The 21829-nt window shown below is 38.8% G+C and overlaps 2 protein-coding genes across 2 annotated transcripts in view; both read right to left on the reverse strand.

Moving 5' to 3' along the window:
• LOC122590454 (probable glutathione S-transferase) overlaps positions 1-21829 on the reverse strand; it is a 96677-nt gene that overhangs the window by 44868 nt on the left and 29980 nt on the right. The window lies entirely within an intron of this gene.
• Positions 9933-12044, reverse strand: LOC122592037. The gene is made up of 2 exons (XM_043764250.1): positions 11335-12044; positions 9933-11253 (listed from the first exon to the last, which is right to left on the reverse strand). Exons 1-2 carry the CDS (start codon positions 12042-12044, stop codon positions 9933-9935), a joined length of 2031 nt encoding a protein of 676 aa, XP_043620185.1.

A 21829-nucleotide genomic window follows, 5' to 3' on the forward strand; every position in this document is an offset into this window, starting at 1 on the left:
TTATTTATACATGGAGTATATAACACACAGTGACGCAGACAGAAATCTCCCCTATTTTCGGGGCTTGCAATTCTATTTACAAAGCCTTCTTCAACCCTCTAACAGTATTATACAATTCTTAAGTTTTTTTTTTTATTTCAAGCCTTCTTCAATGCTCTAGCTAAACAAAATCAATATAACGAATATTCAAAAGTTTAAGCCTTAAGGTCACAATAATAATAATAATAATCTATGACTTGTTGAGTTGCTGCTGGCTACACCTAAAATCAAACAATTTAAAACTGTTTACACTTTCCAATCTTGGATCTACTAGTATTAATTAACAATAAGCCCTCGTTTTAAACTCTTTTATTAAGATGAGATAATGTTTAATTTGTACGTTATGTAACCTAATTTGGGTATTTTTTTTATGATTTATATGGATGGGTAAAAAACAAAACAAGAAGATTATATAATTTTTTCAAGGATTAAATAATACCATATACCAAACTAATTTAAGATAAAAGGAATATTAATAAAGATTAGGAGTAGTTGATGGAGTGTATCTGCGAATCGCCAAGGAGGTCCGGTTGAGAGAGGGATAGATGTGAAATGATTGAATGAAAATGAGGATTAGGGGTTTTTGGTAGAGTTTTGGGCCCAAGGTAATAAGGTATGATAATTGATAAGTAAACTTGAGTTCTATTAGACTATCACCCCAAGGCCCAAACCTAACTCAATATCTCGAATATCAAAACTTTTTTTCTACTTTTTACTAGATTATGTCCCGTGTTTACACGGGCTTCATCGTATTAACATGGGTTTAGATGACCTTTGAACCAGCTAAATGTTAACTTTTTGATGTGTAACGTAATCTTCTATTTTTATGATTTTATTAAGTTATCTTTTTAATTTATTAGAATAATTATATATTGATTTATTTCCTATTTAAATGATGTTAGGATTAATATAAATAGGGTGCGAGATGTTTTGTAAAATCAATTTTTGAGTTTTTTATATATGAAATTTCATATTTTCCTCCCTATACACGAGTGTGTGTGAATTTTCCATGATTATCGGTATTCTTTCTTGAATCAACGATAGTTTGGAAGGGTTGTTCCTGAATATTCTTAGAATCAACAGGTTCAATTATTTATCCTTTTTTCCTCGCTGCATCACTTTTGGTTTCAAATATTTGCAAAGTAAAATAGGATGTTTTCAAAAGTTGATCCACTGGTTTGTATTCTAAAGTACAAACCCCACCGATATTAATTAGAGGATAGATAATACTTCTTTCGTTTCATTAAAAATGTCATATTTTATATTTTCAAAATATAATCTTTTAACTTTAACTTTAAATAATTTTGCTTAAGTTAGAAGTGATACTTATGAAAGTTTTAAAAGTGTTTTTATTGTTATAACTTTCATCAAACTTTATATAACATTAAAAATATATATTTAAAGCAAAATTAATATACAAAATGTGTACTAAAAAAACTGAGAAAAAAAAGGAAAACAATACCTCTTGATTCCATCTTTTTTTAAACAATAGTAGGGGTTTTTTTTGACAATCATTATATATTCTCGATAGTTAATTAAAAGATTTGAAAAAGAAAATGATAAAAAAGATTTGAAGAAGATTCAAACTTTGGTCATAAAATAAAAAATAAAACACGATGCCAGCGATTTTGGGGAGATAGTGTGGTAGGTTTGTTTTTGTAACTTCTAGTTTTTAATCTTTTAATATGTATATGTAAAATAAGTATACGCTGGAGACTTGTATGTAAATTAGGGGAATAATATGTAAAATAAGTATAAACAGAAGATTATTATATAAATAAGGGGAAATTAAAAAGGTGGATATGGGCTAATAATTTGCCAAATAAGCTGATTGAAAAAATAGGGTATGTTCCTTTAATAGATAGTTAGATTTGAAGAGTAATATTATCCGACGACTAAAAATGAATGGAGAGAAAAGAAAGCATATGTCCGTTGAATGTGAAAAGTTTGTATGGGAAGTAACATATTTTATGGGTTTCGTGTTTATGATATTTTGTTAAATAAAATTTGCAAACATGGAAAGAATGGTGTTGGAGACACCGGACTTATCCAACTCACACAAATCCGATATCCCCAACATCGGCTTTAGCTTATGTGGCTTCCACCTTTTCTGCTAGTTGGATGTTGGACTTAAGTCTGGTATTTAGAACATCAGTTGAACTTTTTCCATTATATCCAGTGTTATGGTCACCGGTCTTCAAATTCTTTTGGATTCTCCCTTAAATCACTCGTTCTTCAACTTTTTCCAAACTAAAAATCAAAGAATATATGAGTTCTTGAAATTTGTGGGGCATCAATTTTTTTTTTATTACTTTATCCATGTTATGTTATGTCAAATTGCGATTGTGAGCTGAGTTAGGTTGCTGGTCGAGTTTACTAGTAAGGTTTGGTGTGTAACGTTGGAGAGAACAAATGTTTGAGAAACTGTGAAAAATGATGTGGAGGTGAGTTAGAATAACCGAGAACGTGGAGTATAGTCTCCTTATTTTAGTTGATATAATTGACCATTATGACCGTCTAAATCAGTAATGTATGTGGTATGTAATATGTACTTAACTTCAATATAGGTTTTTCAGTTTTTTTAATAATGTAGGTTGCATTTTTTTTTAAATTAGTACCGTCTAATTTAATTAGTATATTATATAAAGTAAAATTTAGATATCATATAGTAACTCTTTCCATTTTTTAGAACAGCACATCCCGTTCGATTTGGCATGCTAGCTCAGTGCTAAGATATTAGACTTGTTATCATGGGCTAAAAGTTGAAGTCAATGATTCTAGGCCGCCGGGTGCTCATCCTCATTTTTATTTTTGAACAACCATCTTCATTAATTCTTTAATATTCGGATATTCATAAAAATTACTCGTATAGATGCTTTTATTAATTAGCTTCCAGTTTAAGTTCAATATATGGGAAATTTACACACAAACAAACAATGTTAATTTAATAGACTATTTCTCAAAAATCAAATCATCGAATAAAACTTTTAACTTTGAAAACTTTTAAAGTATTATTTATAAAACTATAAGCCATATGAAGTTGGTAGTATAACGGTAAGGTTTTTGACTTTTGAAAAAATCACATGAGTTTGATTTTAAGCCCCACTTTTCACATTTGTTAAGTGGTTAATAAAGAATTTTTCGAGAGTTTTAATTTTCAACACAGAAAAAAAAATGTCAAAAAAATAAAGATAAATGGTACTTTATTCACTCGCGAAATATAATCATTTTTATTAATCTCCTGATAATTGAACGGTATACCAGATGGAACCTGTAACCGATACTAATAATGTACACGTCGTCTTTACTTGTAAATAAATGGGAATAGTGGGTGTTACATTATACTAGTTTTATTTTTTAGTTTGGGTTGATATGTAATATACTAATAAGTCAAGGGATATTTGTGTTAATATTTTGAATAGCGAGTCAAACAATTTGTCAAAGATGTATATTGTTGAGTCATGGATTCGCTGAGAGACTCAACGAGTCTCTTTATCAGCGAGCGGCTTCGTCAGCGATCTCTCAGCGATCAATATTATCTTCAAGTTAAAGATAAGTTCGATGACTCATGGTCTAGTTTTTGTAAGTCAGAAATTAGCGAGAAAATGAAGATAAGAATATTGGTCCCAAGACACGTGTTGATCAAGAAGATTGAAGACATGTGATCATGTACCAAAACAGTACTTGGGTGTTTCTCTTTCATACCGGATTTGGAAACAAACAAGATGAAGACAGAGAACCCTGCAGATCTGGGAGATCCACCAATAGATGGTTGACAACCTTGAGGTGTCAACATCTATTGAGTTGTCATGTGATTCTTTCCTTTGCCTATATAAAGAATCATTTGACCTAGCCGCATTCTTGTTGGTGTGTCCACAAAACACTTAGTGTGTATTAGTTTTTCTCTCTTTGTAATTGTTAAGTTTTTGGTGTGTCGAAAAACTTAACAAGATTTTCTCTTTTATTTTGTTGTAAAACCAATCATGTATTCACGGTTTAATTAATATACAGCCGATTAAACAATTGTGTTCTTTACTTTATAATGTCTAAGTAGTTTAATCTTGTTGTTAATTAAACCCAATCCTTGCAAACATCTGGGATCTACATATATATACATCAATATTAGTGAAAATATACATACTATGTGATTTTGATAAATTTCTTTTTCTCCAATTCCAAATCCTCTGTATTCTTATTGGTCTTTTGTGTGTGGCATAAATGGTATAGACTATACCGTATAGTAAATAATATCAAGAATCATCTTTGTAATTCAAACACGAAGATACGTAACCTAAAGCCGGTGTTGGAGATACCAGAGTTGTTAAGACGCGTTATCTGGAAGATCTCATTCTAATTAACTTTTTAAACCAACCGGAGTAGTAATTAGAGTGAGTGTCCTTGGCTTTCCTCGTTGTTCACTTTGCATATATCTTCAGCAGATATGGTAAACTTCCGTCGTGTCAAGTCTTCAATATACAAAAGCATTTAACGGACAAGAATAAGAACAAAAGAATGGTGGAAACAATTAATTAATTCAAGTTTCAAGTGTCTTGCATCCTTTTCTGAAAAAGCTAAAAAACTGTCTTGGCTTCATCCTTCACTCTTGCTAAATCGGACAAAGCTTCATTTATAGAGTCCAACGTACGCCTGTATCTGAGAAAGGTTATCGCTTCAAAAAGTTAGCGCATTGTAAACCTTTGGGTAACCAACATAAGGTATAATATATAGGTCTATCCACAAGCACAAAATTAGTTGCAGTGGTGCACAAATCTATAGCTTTCCCTGTATATGAAATTAGTGAGATTATGTTATTTGTTCACAATATACTTGAAGAGATAGAACAGATTTAATTTACCGAAAGGGTGCCCAAAAATTACGAGCGCTGGTAATAAAAGACTGCCAGTTTTAGCAAGGAAGAAGTTTTCTTTTCAACAATATTTAAGATCGTGTATCGCTTGTTCTTAAATTTCTTGGCCTTACTAACTAAAGTGCTATCGGTTCTTCAACTAGGTTCGGTTATGGTCATCTTTCTTTTTCATCGACATGTGAAGGGTGGGGTCCGTCAAACACTTATGCCCTTCTTACAAGTATAACATACCCTACGCCTTTGAGGGACTCACTTCAGCTCAGTGTGCCTTTTTTGATTTGAGGAAATTGGCTCCGGTTATTTACTTTGCTATTAACGGCTCAAAATAGGGAAAACAACACCTTCGATCATAAGGTGCTATAACGGTGTAACTTTATCACTCACATGATATTTAATATTGTACAAGAGTCCAATCATCGGTAAATGAGCTTTCCCTAACTTCCACTGATTTCAATAGCGTATGCTCCCGCCTACTCTACTAGCGTTCGTGTCGTTCCTTCTCTTGTCCATTTGCGGTTTAATCACAACTCATTGGGTTTGCGAATTCTCTTGCTCATCAGTTTGGGGATGGAGTATTGTACTTTGAGTACCCAATGCTTGTTGAAAGGCCCTCCAAGAATTTTGAGTTATCCCGGCATCTCTATCGAAGGTGATAGAAACCGGAACTCCATGCTTAGACACCATCCCTTTTAAGTATAACAACGTCGAGGCGTCAGGCTAATCGGTTTCATGGATGGTCAAAAGTAGTCCGACTTCGCTAATCAATTTACAATCACCCAGTTCATATCTCGACCATTTCATTCTTTCGGTAATTTCTTGTTGAAGTTCATTGCAATTCGTTCCCATTTTCATTCTCGTTTCACATGTTGCACCATCAATCCGGGTGGCTACTTACGGTCGACCTAAATTTGTAATCAAGCGAGACACTCCCTCACTTATTTTAGCTACATCATGCTTCTTGCCTGGCTTCTAGCAGATTTCTTTAAATTGAAGTTTGCCTTATCTGACCCGGGATCGACCAGATAAGCTGGTTTGTGGCCTTCATCCATAAGGGATTTTCTTAGATTATATTGAAATGGGAACCTAGAGCCTCTCAACTAATCATGGTCCATTTTCTTCCTTAGAATCAAATTGTTGCCCCACATCGTCTACCTCTTCACTACCAAAGTTTTCCAGTGATGTAGTTGCATTTAAGTTTCAATTGGGCCCGTCACAATGTATTGTCCTACTGTGAGGCACCTTACTCTTGATCGCCTCGGCTTGATCTTTTTCTTATCATAGTCACCAAAAAAGTTTAAACTATCGCCTCTTTTTCTCATACTTAACTTGCCAATTCTTGACCCCCTCTATCTTGCGTGGACCCACATGAATGTTATCCTTGTCATCACGTCACCAAGAGAGTGGACTTCCTTCTGCCACAATTTGTAATTGGAGAATTTCGCATACAACTTTATCTTTCTAGTTAGTTCTAGCACTTTGTGCACATGCTTAATATATTCTTCTTTCATTTTCGAGTGAACGAGGCTGTCATCAATAAAATCTGGGAGAACTTATTCACTTATGGTCGACACGCCTGGTTCCTCAAATCTATGAATACCGCTGGTGCATTAATCAACCCACAAGGCGAAATGGGGGATTCAAAATGTCCCTACATAGTATGGAACACCGTTCTTGGAATGTCTTCCTCATGTGCTCGGAATCGATGATAACTCGAGTGAAGATCAATGTTCGAGAATACTTGGCACCTTGGATTTGATCGAACGAGTCATCTATGCTGGAAAGTGGGCACCGTCCCTTTGCCATAAGCTCATTCAACTCTCAGTAATCTATACACATTCTAATCGGCCCGTCTTTCTCTTTTACCATAAAATAGAAGTTTCCCCACGGCGGTTAGTTACGACGAATATAACCCCTTTTTCCTTGGAGCAAATTGAGTTATGTTTCCACTTCTGGCTTTTTGATTACGACAAACCTATAAGAGCTCTAGTTACAGGTGCGACGTTAAGGGATTCAAGAAATACAGAGGTCTAATTGCTGAGATGGAAGAAATCCCGGTAAGTCATGCTGAAGATATCGGAAGAATCACCAATATTAGTAACGTTCTTAATTTGTTTACCTTTGGGACGACAATACTAAAGGCTCGGAGTTAGATATATCGGATATTTCGCGTTGGACCCTAAGAATCTTATCGTCTGACGAGGATACTACCAATCAACTCTTTGTCGCAATCACTAATCACACTACTCACCATCATACATCCATTCTTGAAATAATGTCAAAGTTTCCAATGTCGAGAGACATAACTACCGAAGAGAAGTTGATATCGTTTAAAGTTAACTACCATCATCAAGCAATTCAACTAAACCTATCTCCCACATCACCAATCATTTAAAGATCAATATTCAAATCCAGGCATACGAAAAGGAATTTGTAAATCAACAGAGTCAAGTAAAAGAAGTATGGCCATAACCGACCCTAGAATCGACTAACATCGCGTCGTGGTGGTCAGAAAGAAGGAATGTACCTGGCGCCGCCTTTAACTCATCGTGGGCTTCATTTGCATCTCTCGCCAAGGCTTGTCCTCGAGGTTGCACTTGGCGGCTTTGTTGGTCGTGGTCTTGGATAGGGGTGGCAACTTGGAGTTGATTACGAGGGGCCCATCTAGGACAAGCATTTTTATAGTGATCAGGGCTACCACACATAAAACAATTACCCCGAGAGTGATTTGCTTGAGGAGGGACGGCTTGGAGAGGAATTGCGTTCAAGAGAGCCGTCCTCAGTTTCCTACACTCCCTGGCAAAGTGCCCCTTCTTATTACAATTAAAGCATACCCCACAAGGAGATATCAAAGCATGGTGTCGGGATCACCTTCCGCACTTAGGAAAAGGACCCAAATACTCCTTTCTTGCCGGCTCAGATGCCGTAAACGTCTTTCCCTTACTAGCACATCTAGAGTCAAACCTACCAATTTTCTTCTTCCCGCTAGGTTCCCCGACATACTTTCTTTTAGTTGACGACCCACTTAGCATACCTTCATCACCCATACTTACCCTAGCCTCACTTACTTCGTTGTTTCCTTGAAGGCTTGACGTGACTTGTGCCACGATAGTAGGTATGGCATTTGCCACCGCTTGGGCTATCACGGTTGCCAAATCCGGCTCATCTCTATGGTTAGTCGTACTCCTTCTTGGTCCCACCATTATCTATAAGGCAAGCAACACGTTGACCCGATAGTTAGCCTCAAAATGTTCACATGTTAGTCACACAAGTAGTTAACGCTTCCATGTCGGCATAATATACAAAATACTTATCATTACGCTAAGGCAAGAGTACTAGTGTTCTAAGGGGATCATTATCTATCATGCCATCCTACCAAGTTTACGACAATTGTCTACCAATTTCTCATGCCCATTTCATAATAGTTACCCATTATCAAAACCAAAACCCATGTTCAACACAAGCAAGCAAGCAACTAAACAAGTGGTTTAAAGTATAATCCGAAATTGATGTGCTCTCTAGTTATTGTCCGGGTATGTATACAGGGTGTACCAGCGGTTAACCCTCCACCCATCAAACTCCCATTAAGCATATCGGTTCCTTATTGTACTCTAAACCAACATGTGCAATCCATGATGTCATTAACTTGTTATAACACCGGGTAACCATAAAATAGTTGATCAAGCTCTTTTAGGATTGCCACAATATTACATCAAGTTAACGCCATAACTTCATTTTGCCCTAAATCATCAATTAACACCAATTAACAACAACAATCCAAGTCACAATCAACAATCAACTCCACATCAATGTACACATTAATCACATTATGCTCATCATAGATTCATCACATTGTACTTGTCACAATATAACACATTGTTCATCTAGTACGCATCACAAAACAACACGTTGCCCAATCGTACTCATGTTGTATCGTACCCTATATCATTGTGGGAGTTACAATATTTGCCTTTTTCCTCTTTCACTCATATGTACCTTTTTTCAGGATTTTGTTGTATGCACTTGCTTTTTTAGCAGTCAGGCATATGCTTTGATAAAATCATAAGAGTATGATTTTGAAATGCCATTGCCTTGTTTGGCGTTTTTGGGCATGCATTCTGTTATAGTCATGACTTTATTATAATATGCTTTGCCTTTTTTGGCTTTTCGAAATTATGTGTGTGAGGTTGCGATCCTTCTTCACCATGAATCATAATTTTTGTACACTGGAGGGTTTGTAACCCGTCCTTGTATTAGTCCGGTAGGCGTCCCCACCATTCTTTAATAGTGTACTTTAATAGGATATTTTGTAAGAGTTAGAGATCTTCTCTCCTTTTCTCTTGTTCAACAATAAAGTATTTATTTGCACATAAGAGTTGAAGATCTTCTCTCCTTTTCTCTTTTTATTTATGCATATACATATATATTAGATATATATATATATATATATATATATATATATATTTGTTTAACAATAAAACTTACGCAGATTTGTTGCGTTCCATGTCCTGTCGACGGGGTTGCCATCTGTCGTTGAAAGCTTGTACGCACCATTTCCAATGACTTTATCGACTTTGTATGGTCCTTCCCACGTTGGCCCCATTTTCCCCAGGTATTCTACCTGGCTTGCGCTGTTGAGCCTGAGGACGTAATCACCGACTTTGAAGCTGTCTGGGTGAACTTTTTTGTTGTAATATTTCTCAATTCTTTGCTTATACGCAGCCTCTCTTATTGAAGCAATTTCCCTTCTTTCCTCTAAGAGGTCGAGGTTTATACGTATTTCTGTGTTATTGTCTTCTTCATTGACGTTTGTCGTTCGACATGTGGAGACTTGTATTTCCGCAGGTAAGACTGCTTCTGATCCAAAGGCTAGGGAGAATGGGGTTTCCCCATTGCTTTGCTTGGGTGTTATACGATGTGCCCAGAGTACCAATGGTAATTCATCCACCCAGCCACTATGGCTACGTCCCAACCTTTTTTCCATGCCTTTCACAATCTGTTTGTTGATTGCTTCTACTTGTCCATTCCCTTATGGGTGATATACTGATGTGAAGGATTGCTTTATGTTTCGCCTTTGACACATTTCTGTGAATGTACCCTCCGCAAATTGTTTTCCATTATCCGAGACTATCATTTGTGGTAACCCGAATCGGTATATTCTATATTCCCAGACGAAATTCTCAATTGTTTTTCCATTTATTGTTGCCACAGGTTTTGCTTCTACCCATTTTGTGAAATAATCAATAGCCACAATTAGAAACTTTACCTTTCCTGGTGCTTTTGGTAGTGGCCCCACTATGTCAATTCCCCACTTTGTAAATGGCCATGCAGATGTTACCGATGTCATATCTTGCTTTGGTAGCCTGGGAACGTTTGCGTGCAGTTGACATGCTTCACAATTGTGCAAAAGCTTGGCTGCATCTCTGTGCATTGATGGCCAAAAATACCCTAGGCGTAGCGCTTTTGTCGCCACTGACCTGGGTCCTGCGTGTAGTCCGCAGATTCCTTCATGAATTTCAAAAATTATTGTTTCTGCCTGTTTGGGTCCCACACAGCGTAACCATGGGGTCACAAATGCCTTTTTGTAAAGGTTCCCCTCCATCAACTTGTATTGTGGAGCTTTGATTCTTATTTTTCTTGCTTCGCTTTCATCTTCTGGGAATATTCCGCTCACCAAATATTCAATTATCGGTGTCATCCAGTTTTTTCCTTTTTCTCTAACTAAATCATGCACTCGCTTTTCGTATATGGATCTTTCTTTCAGGACCTTTATTAGTACTTTCTTCCCCAGGTGTTCAAATGTTAACGAGGCTAGCTTGCTTAGAGCATCGGCTTTTTTGTTTTGATTTCTTCGTATGTGCTCGATGTCGAAGCTTTCAAATTGCTCAATTAATTCCTTTGTTTTTCCCAAATATAGCCTTATGATCTCTCCCTTGGCTTCGTATTCACCTTTTACTTGGTTGGCTACGAGCTGGGAGTCCACGAAAGCTTTGATACTTCTGATTTTCATGTCTTTGGCCAGGTCCAATCCTGCTATCAATGCCTCGTATTCTGCTTCATTGTTTGTTGTTTCGAACTCGAATCTTAGGGCATATGTGTATTCTTGCTTATCTGGGCTTACTAGGCGTATTCCAGCCCCGCAGCCTTCTGAACTTGATGCTCCGTCAGTGTATAATTCCCAGGTTTCAAAGTCTGCTTCCCCAGTCACTGTGAGTGTCGTGGAGTGAGTTACTGAATTTCCTGTTTCCCTTATTTCGGTAATGAAGTCTGCTAGGATCTGTCCTTTGACTGCGTGCCTTGCCCTATACTCGATATCATATGCTCCAAGCTCGATTGCCCATTTTGCCACTCTTCCAGATTTTTTTGGTTTTGTTAAAATTTGTCTCAGCGGTTTGTCTGAGAGTACCACAATTGGATGCCCTTGGAAGTACCTGCGTAGTCTTCTTGCTGCGTGAACAAGTGCTAACACAAGCTTCTCCATCTCTGGGTAGTTTGCTTCTGCTCCTTGCAGTATCCTGCTTACGAAGTAGATTGGCATTTGTTTCCTGTCCCTTTCTGTTAATAGGACTGTGCTTACGCATTCGGCGGAGGCTGCGAGATATATGTAAAGGGTCTCTCCTTTCCTTGGGGATATCAAGGAGGGGAGTTCTGCTATGTGCTTTTTCATTTGTTCAAATGCTTCGTCAGCCTCCTTTGTCCATTCGAATCCTTTTTTGGCCCCGCAGTTCTTTAGTGTTTTGAAAAATGGCAATTGCCTATCCGCTCCTTTTGAGAAAAAGCGACTTAGTGCTGCGAGTTTGCCGTTTAGGCTTTGTACCTCTTTTACTGTCTTTGGAGCTGGTAGTTCGAGTATCTTGTTTACCTTAGATGGGTTTGCTTGGATTCCCCTATCCGAGATATAGTACCCTAGGAACTTCCTAGCCTCCATTCCAAAAGAGCATTTTTTGGGGTTGAGCTTCATTTTTATCTTTCGCAGTGTTTCGAAGGTTTCTTGAATGTTTGCAAGTAGTTCTTCCTCCGTTCTGCTTTTGATGACCATGTCATCTACGTAGACCTCTAGGTTTCTCCCGATTTGCTTGTGGAAAGCTTTGTCTACGAGTCGTTGATAGGTTTCTCCTGCATTTTTTAGCCCAAATGGCATCTTTGTGTAGCAAAATGTTCCTTTGCTTCATCTTCTTTAGCCATTTGTATTTGATGGTATCCTTTATAGGCATCTAGGAAGCACTTCCATTTGGATAATGATAAATCAACCTAATTGGTGTACCTAAAGATGTGCCTAATTGTAAGATGGTGACATGTGGAAAAATCAGGGGGCAAGATTAAGAAAGAAAATTAGTGGAATCCACATGTCAAATTCTTAAGGTCTTAGGCATATCTTAGGCACGCCAATTAGGTTGATTAATCATTTTCCCTTCCATTTATGTTCTGCTAAAGATTCAACTTTCCAGTCTATTTCTGGTAGTGGATAACAGTCTTTTGGACATGCCTTATTTATATCTGTGAAGTCTACACACATTCTCCAGCCTCCGTCTCCTTTCTTTACCATTACTGGGTTTGTGATCCACGTAGGGTACGTGGCTTCTCTTATGATTCCGGCTTTTACAAGCTCATCTACTTCCTTGCATGTTGCCTCATCTCTGTCATTTGATAAACTTCTTTTATTTTGCTTTACAGGTTCCATGCTTTTTCGTTCATTCAACATGTGTTCCGTAACAAAGGTCTGTTCCCCTAGGGTGAGCACCCTGGGGACCCCTGTCATATCCGCGTATTCCCATGCGAATATATCGATGTTTTGTTGTAATAATTTGAGTAACTTCTTTTTGAGATCTTCTGGCAGCCCATTCCCTATGGTAATTAATTGATCAGGAAAGGCTGGGTTCACGAGTACCTTGTCATTATCCTGAGCCTGATCGCTCTGGCTGGGTGTCTTCACTTCTTCTGGTTCCTCCTTTGATTTTTTGACCTCACTAATTTGTTTTGTATGGTCATAACTTGATTTTATCATTCCAACGCCTGATTTTGTTTGGAATAGTACCATGGTGTGGACTGTGGAAGGTATCATCTCCATTCGTTGTATTGCTGGTCTTCCCAGGAGAAGGTTGTATGGTGAGGGTGCTCGTACTACAGTGAAATCTAGGGTTTCCGTCCGTGCAAACGGAGGGTTCCCCAGGGTAACATCGATATCTATTTCCCTAGGGGCCATACGCGGTTTCCGGCGAATCCTGCGAGTGGGCCTGTAGGGTTTGTCATTCTTGCCTTTATTGCTTCTGGTAATTGCAGGAAGCAATGTTCATAAATAATGTCGCATTCGCTTCCATTATCGATATATACTCTTTGTACTGAGATATCGAATATTTGTGCTTGTATTATTAACGGATCTTTGCTGGCTTTTTTGTCTCCCAAAGCTGGAAAACATAGAACTCTTGACTGGATTTGCGAGTCTTCTGGATCTTTTCGTTTCATGCTTGCTTTATTAGGATCTTTGCCGGCATACATTATCGAGATCTGAGTATCGAAACAGGGAATCTGACCGTTTTGTGATTTTTATGAGAAAAATTTTCCGGATTTTGACCTTTTTTGGTGCAAAATTTTCTGGATTTTAACCTTTTTTGATGCAGGTTGTGGTGATGAGTAGCGATTGTCCTGAGGATGGCGCTAATTGTTTGTGCAATGTATTAGTCCCAACTATTACTAGATGGGTGCTGAAGACACCTCTATGTCGATGGTGAGTGAACTTTGCAACACGATCAATTAATCTGGATGTGACCAGTTTAGTTTGATCGTGTACCAGGTTAACTGGAATTAGGTATTAAAGTGACAGAATATTAATACATGCAATAATATAAATGACGAGCATATAAACTGGTGAGACAATATGTAATTTTCAAGTGTATTTTATTTATTACTGTTTAAATAAAATACAAGGTTGTTGCGGAACCAAGACAATACAAGAATGTAAATATCCTAACAACCCATGAATTACAATTGATCTAAACTTGGAAATTCTCCTAAACAATCGAAACACTTAGAGTTGTGAAATGTTTCTTTTTGCGATTGAGAGAATATTGCACAAGTTCACCAATATTGCAGAATATATGTATTTGCAAAGTTATTGAAACAGCTTGTGCAAGGACCTCTATTTATAGTCGAAGATTGAGCATGGGGATCTCAACTTCGATGTACAAATATGGTTGACAGCACACAAAAGTATTGTTTAAATAATCCTTTGTGTGTGTTAAATAAAGTAAGACAAAAGGTTACTTTATTCAACCACTCTACATCTTTGTATCTTTATCCAAAGACAATATCATTGTCCGGTTAAAAGGATGTAGAGTAAAAGGTCCTCCTCGTAATCAGTGTAAAGCTTTGTAAGAGCATTTACACTGGAGGATTCTCCAGTTGATTGATCTGGTAGATTGTCAACTGGGCTTCGCTGCCATTGCCAATCTCTATTTTCCATTTGTTGTCTTTGACTTCAACTGGAAGGTCTTCAGATTCTAGTCGTCTGATCTCAACTGGAGGAAGTCATCAGTTGCTAAACCTGTACAATGCAACTGGACTTCTAATATTTCGGACAATTCCTCATGCTCTCCAGATGTCACTGGAGCGCTCCAGTTTAGTTAAAACTGGACCTAACAAATTCCCCCTAATTGTCCTGAAATATTGTCAAGTATTTTCAAACTTGTTTCTATACAAGTTTAAGTTTGAAATACTTGAATTTGATAAGACCTATTAAGTTTCCAAGACATTTTTATAGATCATCAAATGTCTTGGATTTGTTTTAAGTGTTTGTAGATCTTATCAGATATCTTACTTGTAGGTTACAATCTGGCAATTTGTATATACATACAATTTCAAATAAATTACAAGAGAGTACACAAAATTACAAGCAGATAATAGTTAGAAGGAAAACTTAAACAGATGGCCCTTCGCCAGTTTTCCTTCTCTTTGAGACTGATGAAATCGGCTGAGTATCCTCAGGATCAAGGCCTAATCTTTCTTCAATGTTTTCCTTGAACTTGATGAGATTTTGCAATACATACTCCCAGCCTCTTTCAACTTTATTCTTCCTCTGCCTCCCCTCCAACAGCCTCAACATCTCAACATGCTCGGAATGACCATACTGATTGACATCCGGGTTCTCAGTAGTCCTTTTAGGTCCACCAAAGTATTGTACCTCAACAACAAAATGCTTGGCACCAGGCTTAATTGAAACCTTAACATCAGTAATCCTGCCTCTATTGTGCCTTCGACGCTGTACATCTGACAAATATGTGCGAGCTTCAGATTCATTTGTCAGTTTGATTTTGCTCGTGCTCAGCTTTTGTGTAGCAGCTCGAATATCATCTGTTGTGGGTTCACATGGTTCTACCCAAGTCCTCAGATTTGCATCTCTTGGTAAGGCCTTTTGTTTTCTTCCTTTGGACTTGGGTGGATTCAACACTTTGGTGACCGCCTTCTTGACCTGCTCAGTTCTCTTGAGAATCCCTTCAGATCTGATCTCTCTGGCCTTTTCCACCGATACATTCAAACACTTTGCATCCAGTTCAGCCTCATCATCCTGGTAGTGTTTGTCCAGTTCCACTTCAAGCATCTCCTTCAGTGCATTGACTATTCTTGGATCTTCTTTGATCTTCTTGTATTCAACAAGTGTCAAGCCAAGGAGTTGAGCATCAGTGATATCAACAAGAGGGGTTGGAAGATTTTTTCTTGATTCAAACTGGTTTGCCTTCATTTGTTTCTTCCTTTCCTTGACCAGGTATCCCACTCTTGCTAATTTCTGGCTCTCGCTTTCAGTAACTGGAGGCAACAAATCGACATTGCCAGTTTCCAACATTGGTGCATCGGTGGCTGGTTCCAAAGATTCATCAGCAATGGCCTTTCCCTTGTCAACACTCCCTACCACCACATCATCAAACACCTCAAACCCTTGCTCACCAGCCTCAGTACTGGTAGCCATCACAATCTCCTTCCCTTTACTTGAAGTCTTCACAAGAGTGTGAGGGGCATGTACCGACCTTTCCCCTTGGCAGCATCTAGTCCCTGCCTGATGGCTTCAAAATCAGCATGACTAGAGGGCAGGCGATCTAGAGGCTGCCATGATTGCATTGTCTTACACTCTTTGAAGACTCCACAAAGCATGCGAACTGTCCTCCAAAGATGATTTATCTCTTGAGATGAGTCATTACATTTCCACTTGTCTGCTCTTGACTCTTTAAATTTGTTTGAGAATGGAGAGATCATCTGAAGAGAGCCCAGTTGCAGGGACTTCCTGAGCACTGTCAGGCTCAACCGCCCTTCCTTTGCCAACTTCAGTGGTCAGATCAGATATGGCAGTTGAATGTTCAGACACTTTGCTAGCCAGCGTATCCAGACTGCACCTCAACCGATCAATCTCAGATGTAATTGGAGTGAGATCGACCTGGGGCACTGCAATCTTGGTGATCTCAGATATCACCTTTTCTATCAAGTTACTCTCACTGGCAGCCAAAGTTTCTTCGATCTTGAGACCCACTGAAGAGGCCAACCGACTCCCAAGCTCTGTCACATCTAGGCCAGGTTTGCTACACAGCTCTTGCACCTGCCTTTCCAGATTCTTAATATCAACCTCTGAAGATCTGACAGTATTGTTCAGCAGGTTGGATATTGAGGATGTGACTCCAGATTGAGTCAGTGCGAATGCCTCCCTTAAAGATATTGCTAATTGATTGGAGGATTCCACTAACTCGTTCAGCTTGCCAAACACCAAGTCCTCATTAGCAGAGAACTTGTTAATCCCCAGGTCAACCACTTTAATATTTTGCAGATGATCCTTGTGGTACCTGGAGAGGGACTTGGTGTTCTTCTCCAGTGTCTTTTGAATCTCTTCCACCCTCGCAAGAAGGTTCGAGAGATCGGTTTGAAAAGACACGAACTGGCTGTCCAATGACGGAGGAGAAGGTGTCACTGGACCAGCTGAAAAAGCTACAGGTGCAACTGGACGAGGTATGACAATATCTGGTTCTCCAGTTGCAGTAGCATCAGTAGATAGAAGAGGAGGGGTTGTAGAAATGAAAGGAAGAGATTCAATGTGTCGTTCATGCTGAGAATGCTCAGGTGTGAACGACGGCGACGGTGGGGTTAGGATGTGTCTATTTCTAGGCACACCCATAGAAGAAGGTGATGGCGAGAGGTGAATATTGGAGGTATTTCTGAGCTTTGTACATGAGTTGGGGAAACTGAAACATGTGGTTCTTGGGGTTGACCAAGGAGAGAAGGGAGCTGATCAAGTATAGTCGCATCAGCCATTTCCTGGTCAGATTCTGTCTCAGATGAGTCCGAAGACTCAAGCTGAAACACACCCTCATTTATGCCAAGATCCATAAATGTTGGGGGTGGCTGAACAAGTTGTTCAGACTCCTGATGACCAGTTTGAGTTGCCTCAATGGTATCATCAGTTTGAGGATCCGTTGCCGAAGCATCTTCTCCCTGGACAGAGGTGACTGGTGCCTCAACCACAACTGCTCTATCCTCAGTTGCAATATCATCGGCAACGGCTTCAGAGACCACTATCACAGATTGTGACTGGTCAGGTGCAGCAAGTCCAGATCTTGATCTCCTGCTTTTAGAGGATCTTCTTGCTTTAGGAACTGCCTGGACTCCTGCTTCTGCCACAGTTACAACTTCAGTAGACGAACGGTGGGTCCCTCATTATTTGAGGCCCGCCCAGTTGCCTTTCTGATTCACCAGATTGTGGTGCATCAGTTTTAGAGAATGCAAAAATCATTCTCGGGGACATCTGGACTTCATCAGAAGTGGACACCAGGTTGTCCAGATTCCTCAACAGTTCTGGCACAGAGAACGAGGATTGCGTGTGTTGTACTCGTCTCTGCCAGAATCTGAATAAAACAAAGGGACAGAAACCTTGAAAAGGGAACACAAGGACCCTGTTACCTTCAACTTGAATACCAGGCTTCTGAACAAAATGCCTGCAAAATCCACCCTCAGCCCATTCCAAAGGCAGTACGCCATTTCTGCTGGAAGGAGTTTATCTGGTCCAATCCACCAGAACTCCCTCCCAAACTTTCCACCAAGTGGACCATAAAGAACTTCCAGGATGGTGAAAGCCCTTCATGTAATGGACCCGTGGGTCTTCAACACATCCCCTCCACCATCTCTATTTCCCATATCAAGGAAGACCTGGCGGAAATGGATTGGAGGAAATCACCACTGGAGTTTCATTATGTCTCCAGTAGTTGAGGTTAAGGGCTTCCTCAACGTTCCAGTGGTGATGGTACACGGGAATGACCCATCCTTTAGAGAAAAGGAGATGGATGAGCAGTCCTCAGAAAGAGAGGCAGTGTACCAGAACTCACACAAGTAATCATGGAATAGCTTGTGTGGATTCAAAGAGAAGGCATCGCTGAGGGGAGAAATCGAAGAAAGGATGGATTCTCCGATAAGAGAGTCAGCGGCCTGGAGCCCTTGAAGAGATGCCATGGATTATTGGATTTGTTAATAAGCTAGAGCTTATGGGAGCACCAGTGGCACGAATAAATTTTGTGATGGATGTACTCAGCAGTGAGTAGATTCACATCACGGAAACGAGATGAAGAAGAAGAAGATTTAGGAGCCATTTGTGAATTTAGATTAGGGTTTTGGACTTAAAGAGAAAGAGAGAAAAGGATCTCGAATTGTGAATGATTGAAAGAGTAAATGAAGGAATTTTGAGAGAAGTAAATGAGCGGGATATTGGTGGGGGGGTATATAGGCAGTAAAATATTGCCAAAATATATACGAAAAGATATTTAGTCTCCAAAGTTTGAAATAATTTGTAAAAGTTATTTTCCAAAATTGAGAATTCAAAAATATTTAATACTTCCACAAGAATTTAATGCTACGACGGCTGGTATTCACATTACCCACTAACTTCACCAATACCCATAAAAAGTGCAGTACATTTCGCAAAAGTCTTGACACGTAAGACATGTCAGGTGACGTTCGTGAGTGCGAGGTTAGTACTCGAGTAACATCACGTGTCACAAGTATCCACCAAGTAAAACAAACGTTATGAAATCTGGCTGACCACCATTTTGAGACAAGACCAAACTAGCAACCAAAAGAAAATTTAGATGCCAGTTTCAAATGATGACCTTCAGTTGCATTTTTTCATATTTATTTGAAAAATATTTGAGTCTTTTTCCCTAAAAATGTGATCCATTTGATCAATGACTAGTCTTGAGTACACAAGGCGTTCAATCTCCAACCAATCAAGGATCACCTGGACCATCCTCAACTGAAGGGCCTCTTCAGTTTAATGAGGATTAACATACCCAGTTCACTGATGAGATGTTTAAAAGTCTTTTCATCAAGAGGTTTGTAAAAAATCAGCTAACTGTTATCAGGGGATGAAATGTATTTCAATACTCCTTTCATAACATGATCACGAATGAAGTGATACCTGATATCAATATGCTTTGTTTTGAGTGCATCACTGGGTTGTGAGATATAGCAATAGCACTGGTGTTGTCACAAAAGATGGGGGTTCTTGTAAATTTCATGCCATAATCAAGTAACTGGTTTTGATCCAGAGAATCTGGGCACAGCACTGGCCGCAGAAATGTATTCTGCCTCAGCAGTAGACATTGAGACTGAAGTCTGCTCTTACTTGTCCAACTCACCAGTTTTCCCCCTAGGAAATGGACACACCAGTTGTGGATTTCTATCAATCTTACAACCTGCATGATCTGAATCTGAATAACCATTAGATCTAACCTGAGCCTTTGGGATACCAAAGACCAAGGCTAGGGCACCCTTTCAGGTACCTGAAAATGCGTTTAACAGCATGCAAGTGTGATTCTTTTGGATTTGCCGAAATCTGGCACATAAACATGTTGCAAACATTATATCTGTCGACTGGCAGTTAGATACATCAGTGAACACAACCATTCCACGATATTCTTTTTGGTCCACTGGTTTCCATTGGGTCAGAGTCCAAATTTAATGGAGCTGAAATAGGTGGTGGTTTTTGATGGGATTGAATCAAATTTGTATTTTCTCAACAATCTCTGAATATTTTTCTTGGTTAATAAAAATACCATCCATGGTTTGTTAATTTGTAAACCTAAGAAAAATGTTAATTCACCATTAAACTCATCTCATATTCTTGAGACATAATTTTGAAAACCTTTTACACTTCCATCATCAGTTGACCCAAATTAAATATCATCAACATAAATTTGTACCAGCAAGATATCACCTTTTTCTTTCAAGATGAACAAGGTATTATCTATTGCACCTCTTGAAAACATTTTTGAGAAGATGTTAGTTAGAGTATCATACCAGGCTCTGGGGCTTGTCGAAGACCATATAAAGCTTTGTTCAGTCTATATACCCATGTGGATGCTTTTCATTTATGAAGCCGGAGTTGCGTAACATACACGCTTCTTCCAATGTGCATTCAGAACGCACTTTTACATCATCTGGGAAAACCTTGAATTGTAAGTGAGCAGCATAAGCCAAAAAATTTGATGGCTTCAAGTCTTGCAACTGGAGCAAAAGTTTCATCGAAATCAACACTTCTGTGACAATAACCCTTGGCAACTAATCTAGCTTTGTTCTGACAACGTGTGCCATCTTCATCCATCTGTTCCGGTAGACCCACCTCGTTCCAATGGGTTCTCTCTTTAACCACTGGAGGACAAGGAACAAGCTCACAAACTGTTCCTTTCGAACTGGTTGAGTTCTTCTTGCATAGCTCAACCAGCTTGGATCTGCCATAGCCTCGTCAATCTTCTTCGGTTCAATTAGTGATAAGAAGGTGACGTTCAAGCATTGATCACTTGTGGCTCTTCTAGTCTGAAACCCACTATCGGGATTGCAATAATCTGCTCAATGGGATGAGCAGCAGTCCATTTAGTGTATTGACTAGGTTGGTGTAATACAAATCAGTGCAAGACACCTGACGATCTCCAACTGTTGCAGCAACAGGAGGAGGAATCAGTCCAAACTACTTCAATCATCATTATTGTCAACTGAAGAGTTAACATGATTATCTTCAAACAAAGGTATATCTTGAGAAATGGAGAAGCTTGAACTGGTTCTGATGTTGTTGTGGCAAGCACATCAGATATCCAATACAGTTTCAGGTAGGTTAAAACTGATAGAAGGATAGAATGAGGTGTCACAGAAGTTCTTCTTTACCTTAATGGTTCCAAGACTTGGTGTTTGGAAACATTTTCTGGTGTACTAATGATGATGAACATGATCAGATACACCAAATCAACTGGGACAACTGAAGATAAATCAAGGTTGGTCTTTTGTTGATTGCTTCATTTGATTAATGAACGTGACATGAATTGTCTCAGTACCTTTTGGAGTCTATAATTATAAACTCTATAGGCCTTTCTAATATTTGATACCCCACAAAAGACACCTTCGTCAGCTTTTGCATCAAATTTTCCCAATGACTGGAATCGTTTAAAATGTAAACTGGACAGCCAAATACATGGAAATATCCAACATTGGCTTACGATTCCTGAGGACTTCATAGGCAGTCTTCCTATGTCTCTTGAATAAATGACCGGTTTGGGTGGTGTGACATGCAGTTGCCACAGCTCAGCCCAAAAAAGGTGGGAAGACCAGATTCAGAAACATACTTCTGGCAGCTTCAATCAATGTGCGATTCTTCTTTCAACCACACCATTTTGTTCTGGAGAACGAGCTGACGAGAAAGTTTTGAGAAACGCCAGTGTCAGTGCAAAATGTCTCCAATTCTTTATTCATGAATCTGTACCGTTATCACTTCGCAACTGACAAACTTTCTTGGTAAAATTGAGTCAATTCGCTTGATGAGAGAGATAATTCACCAGTTGCATCACTCTTTGATCTGATAATATCACCCAACAAAATCTGGTGTATTCATCGACCACAACAAAAGTGTACCTT

Source organism: Erigeron canadensis, chromosome 3, assembly GCF_010389155.1.
Source record: "Erigeron canadensis isolate Cc75 chromosome 3, C_canadensis_v1, whole genome shotgun sequence".
NCBI lineage: Eukaryota > Viridiplantae > Streptophyta > Magnoliopsida > Asterales > Asteraceae > Erigeron > Erigeron canadensis.

Excerpts from the sequence above, each read along its gene's own strand:
- LOC122592037 (XM_043764250.1), bottom strand. The coding sequence starts at position 12,044 with ATGCCATTTGGGCTAAAAAATGCAGGAGAAACCTATCAACGACTCGTA. Across the intron at positions 11,254-11,334 it reads GCAGCAAGAAGACTACGCAG|AGTGGCAAAATGGGCAATCG; the intron begins GTACTTCCAAGG and ends AAAATCTGGAAG.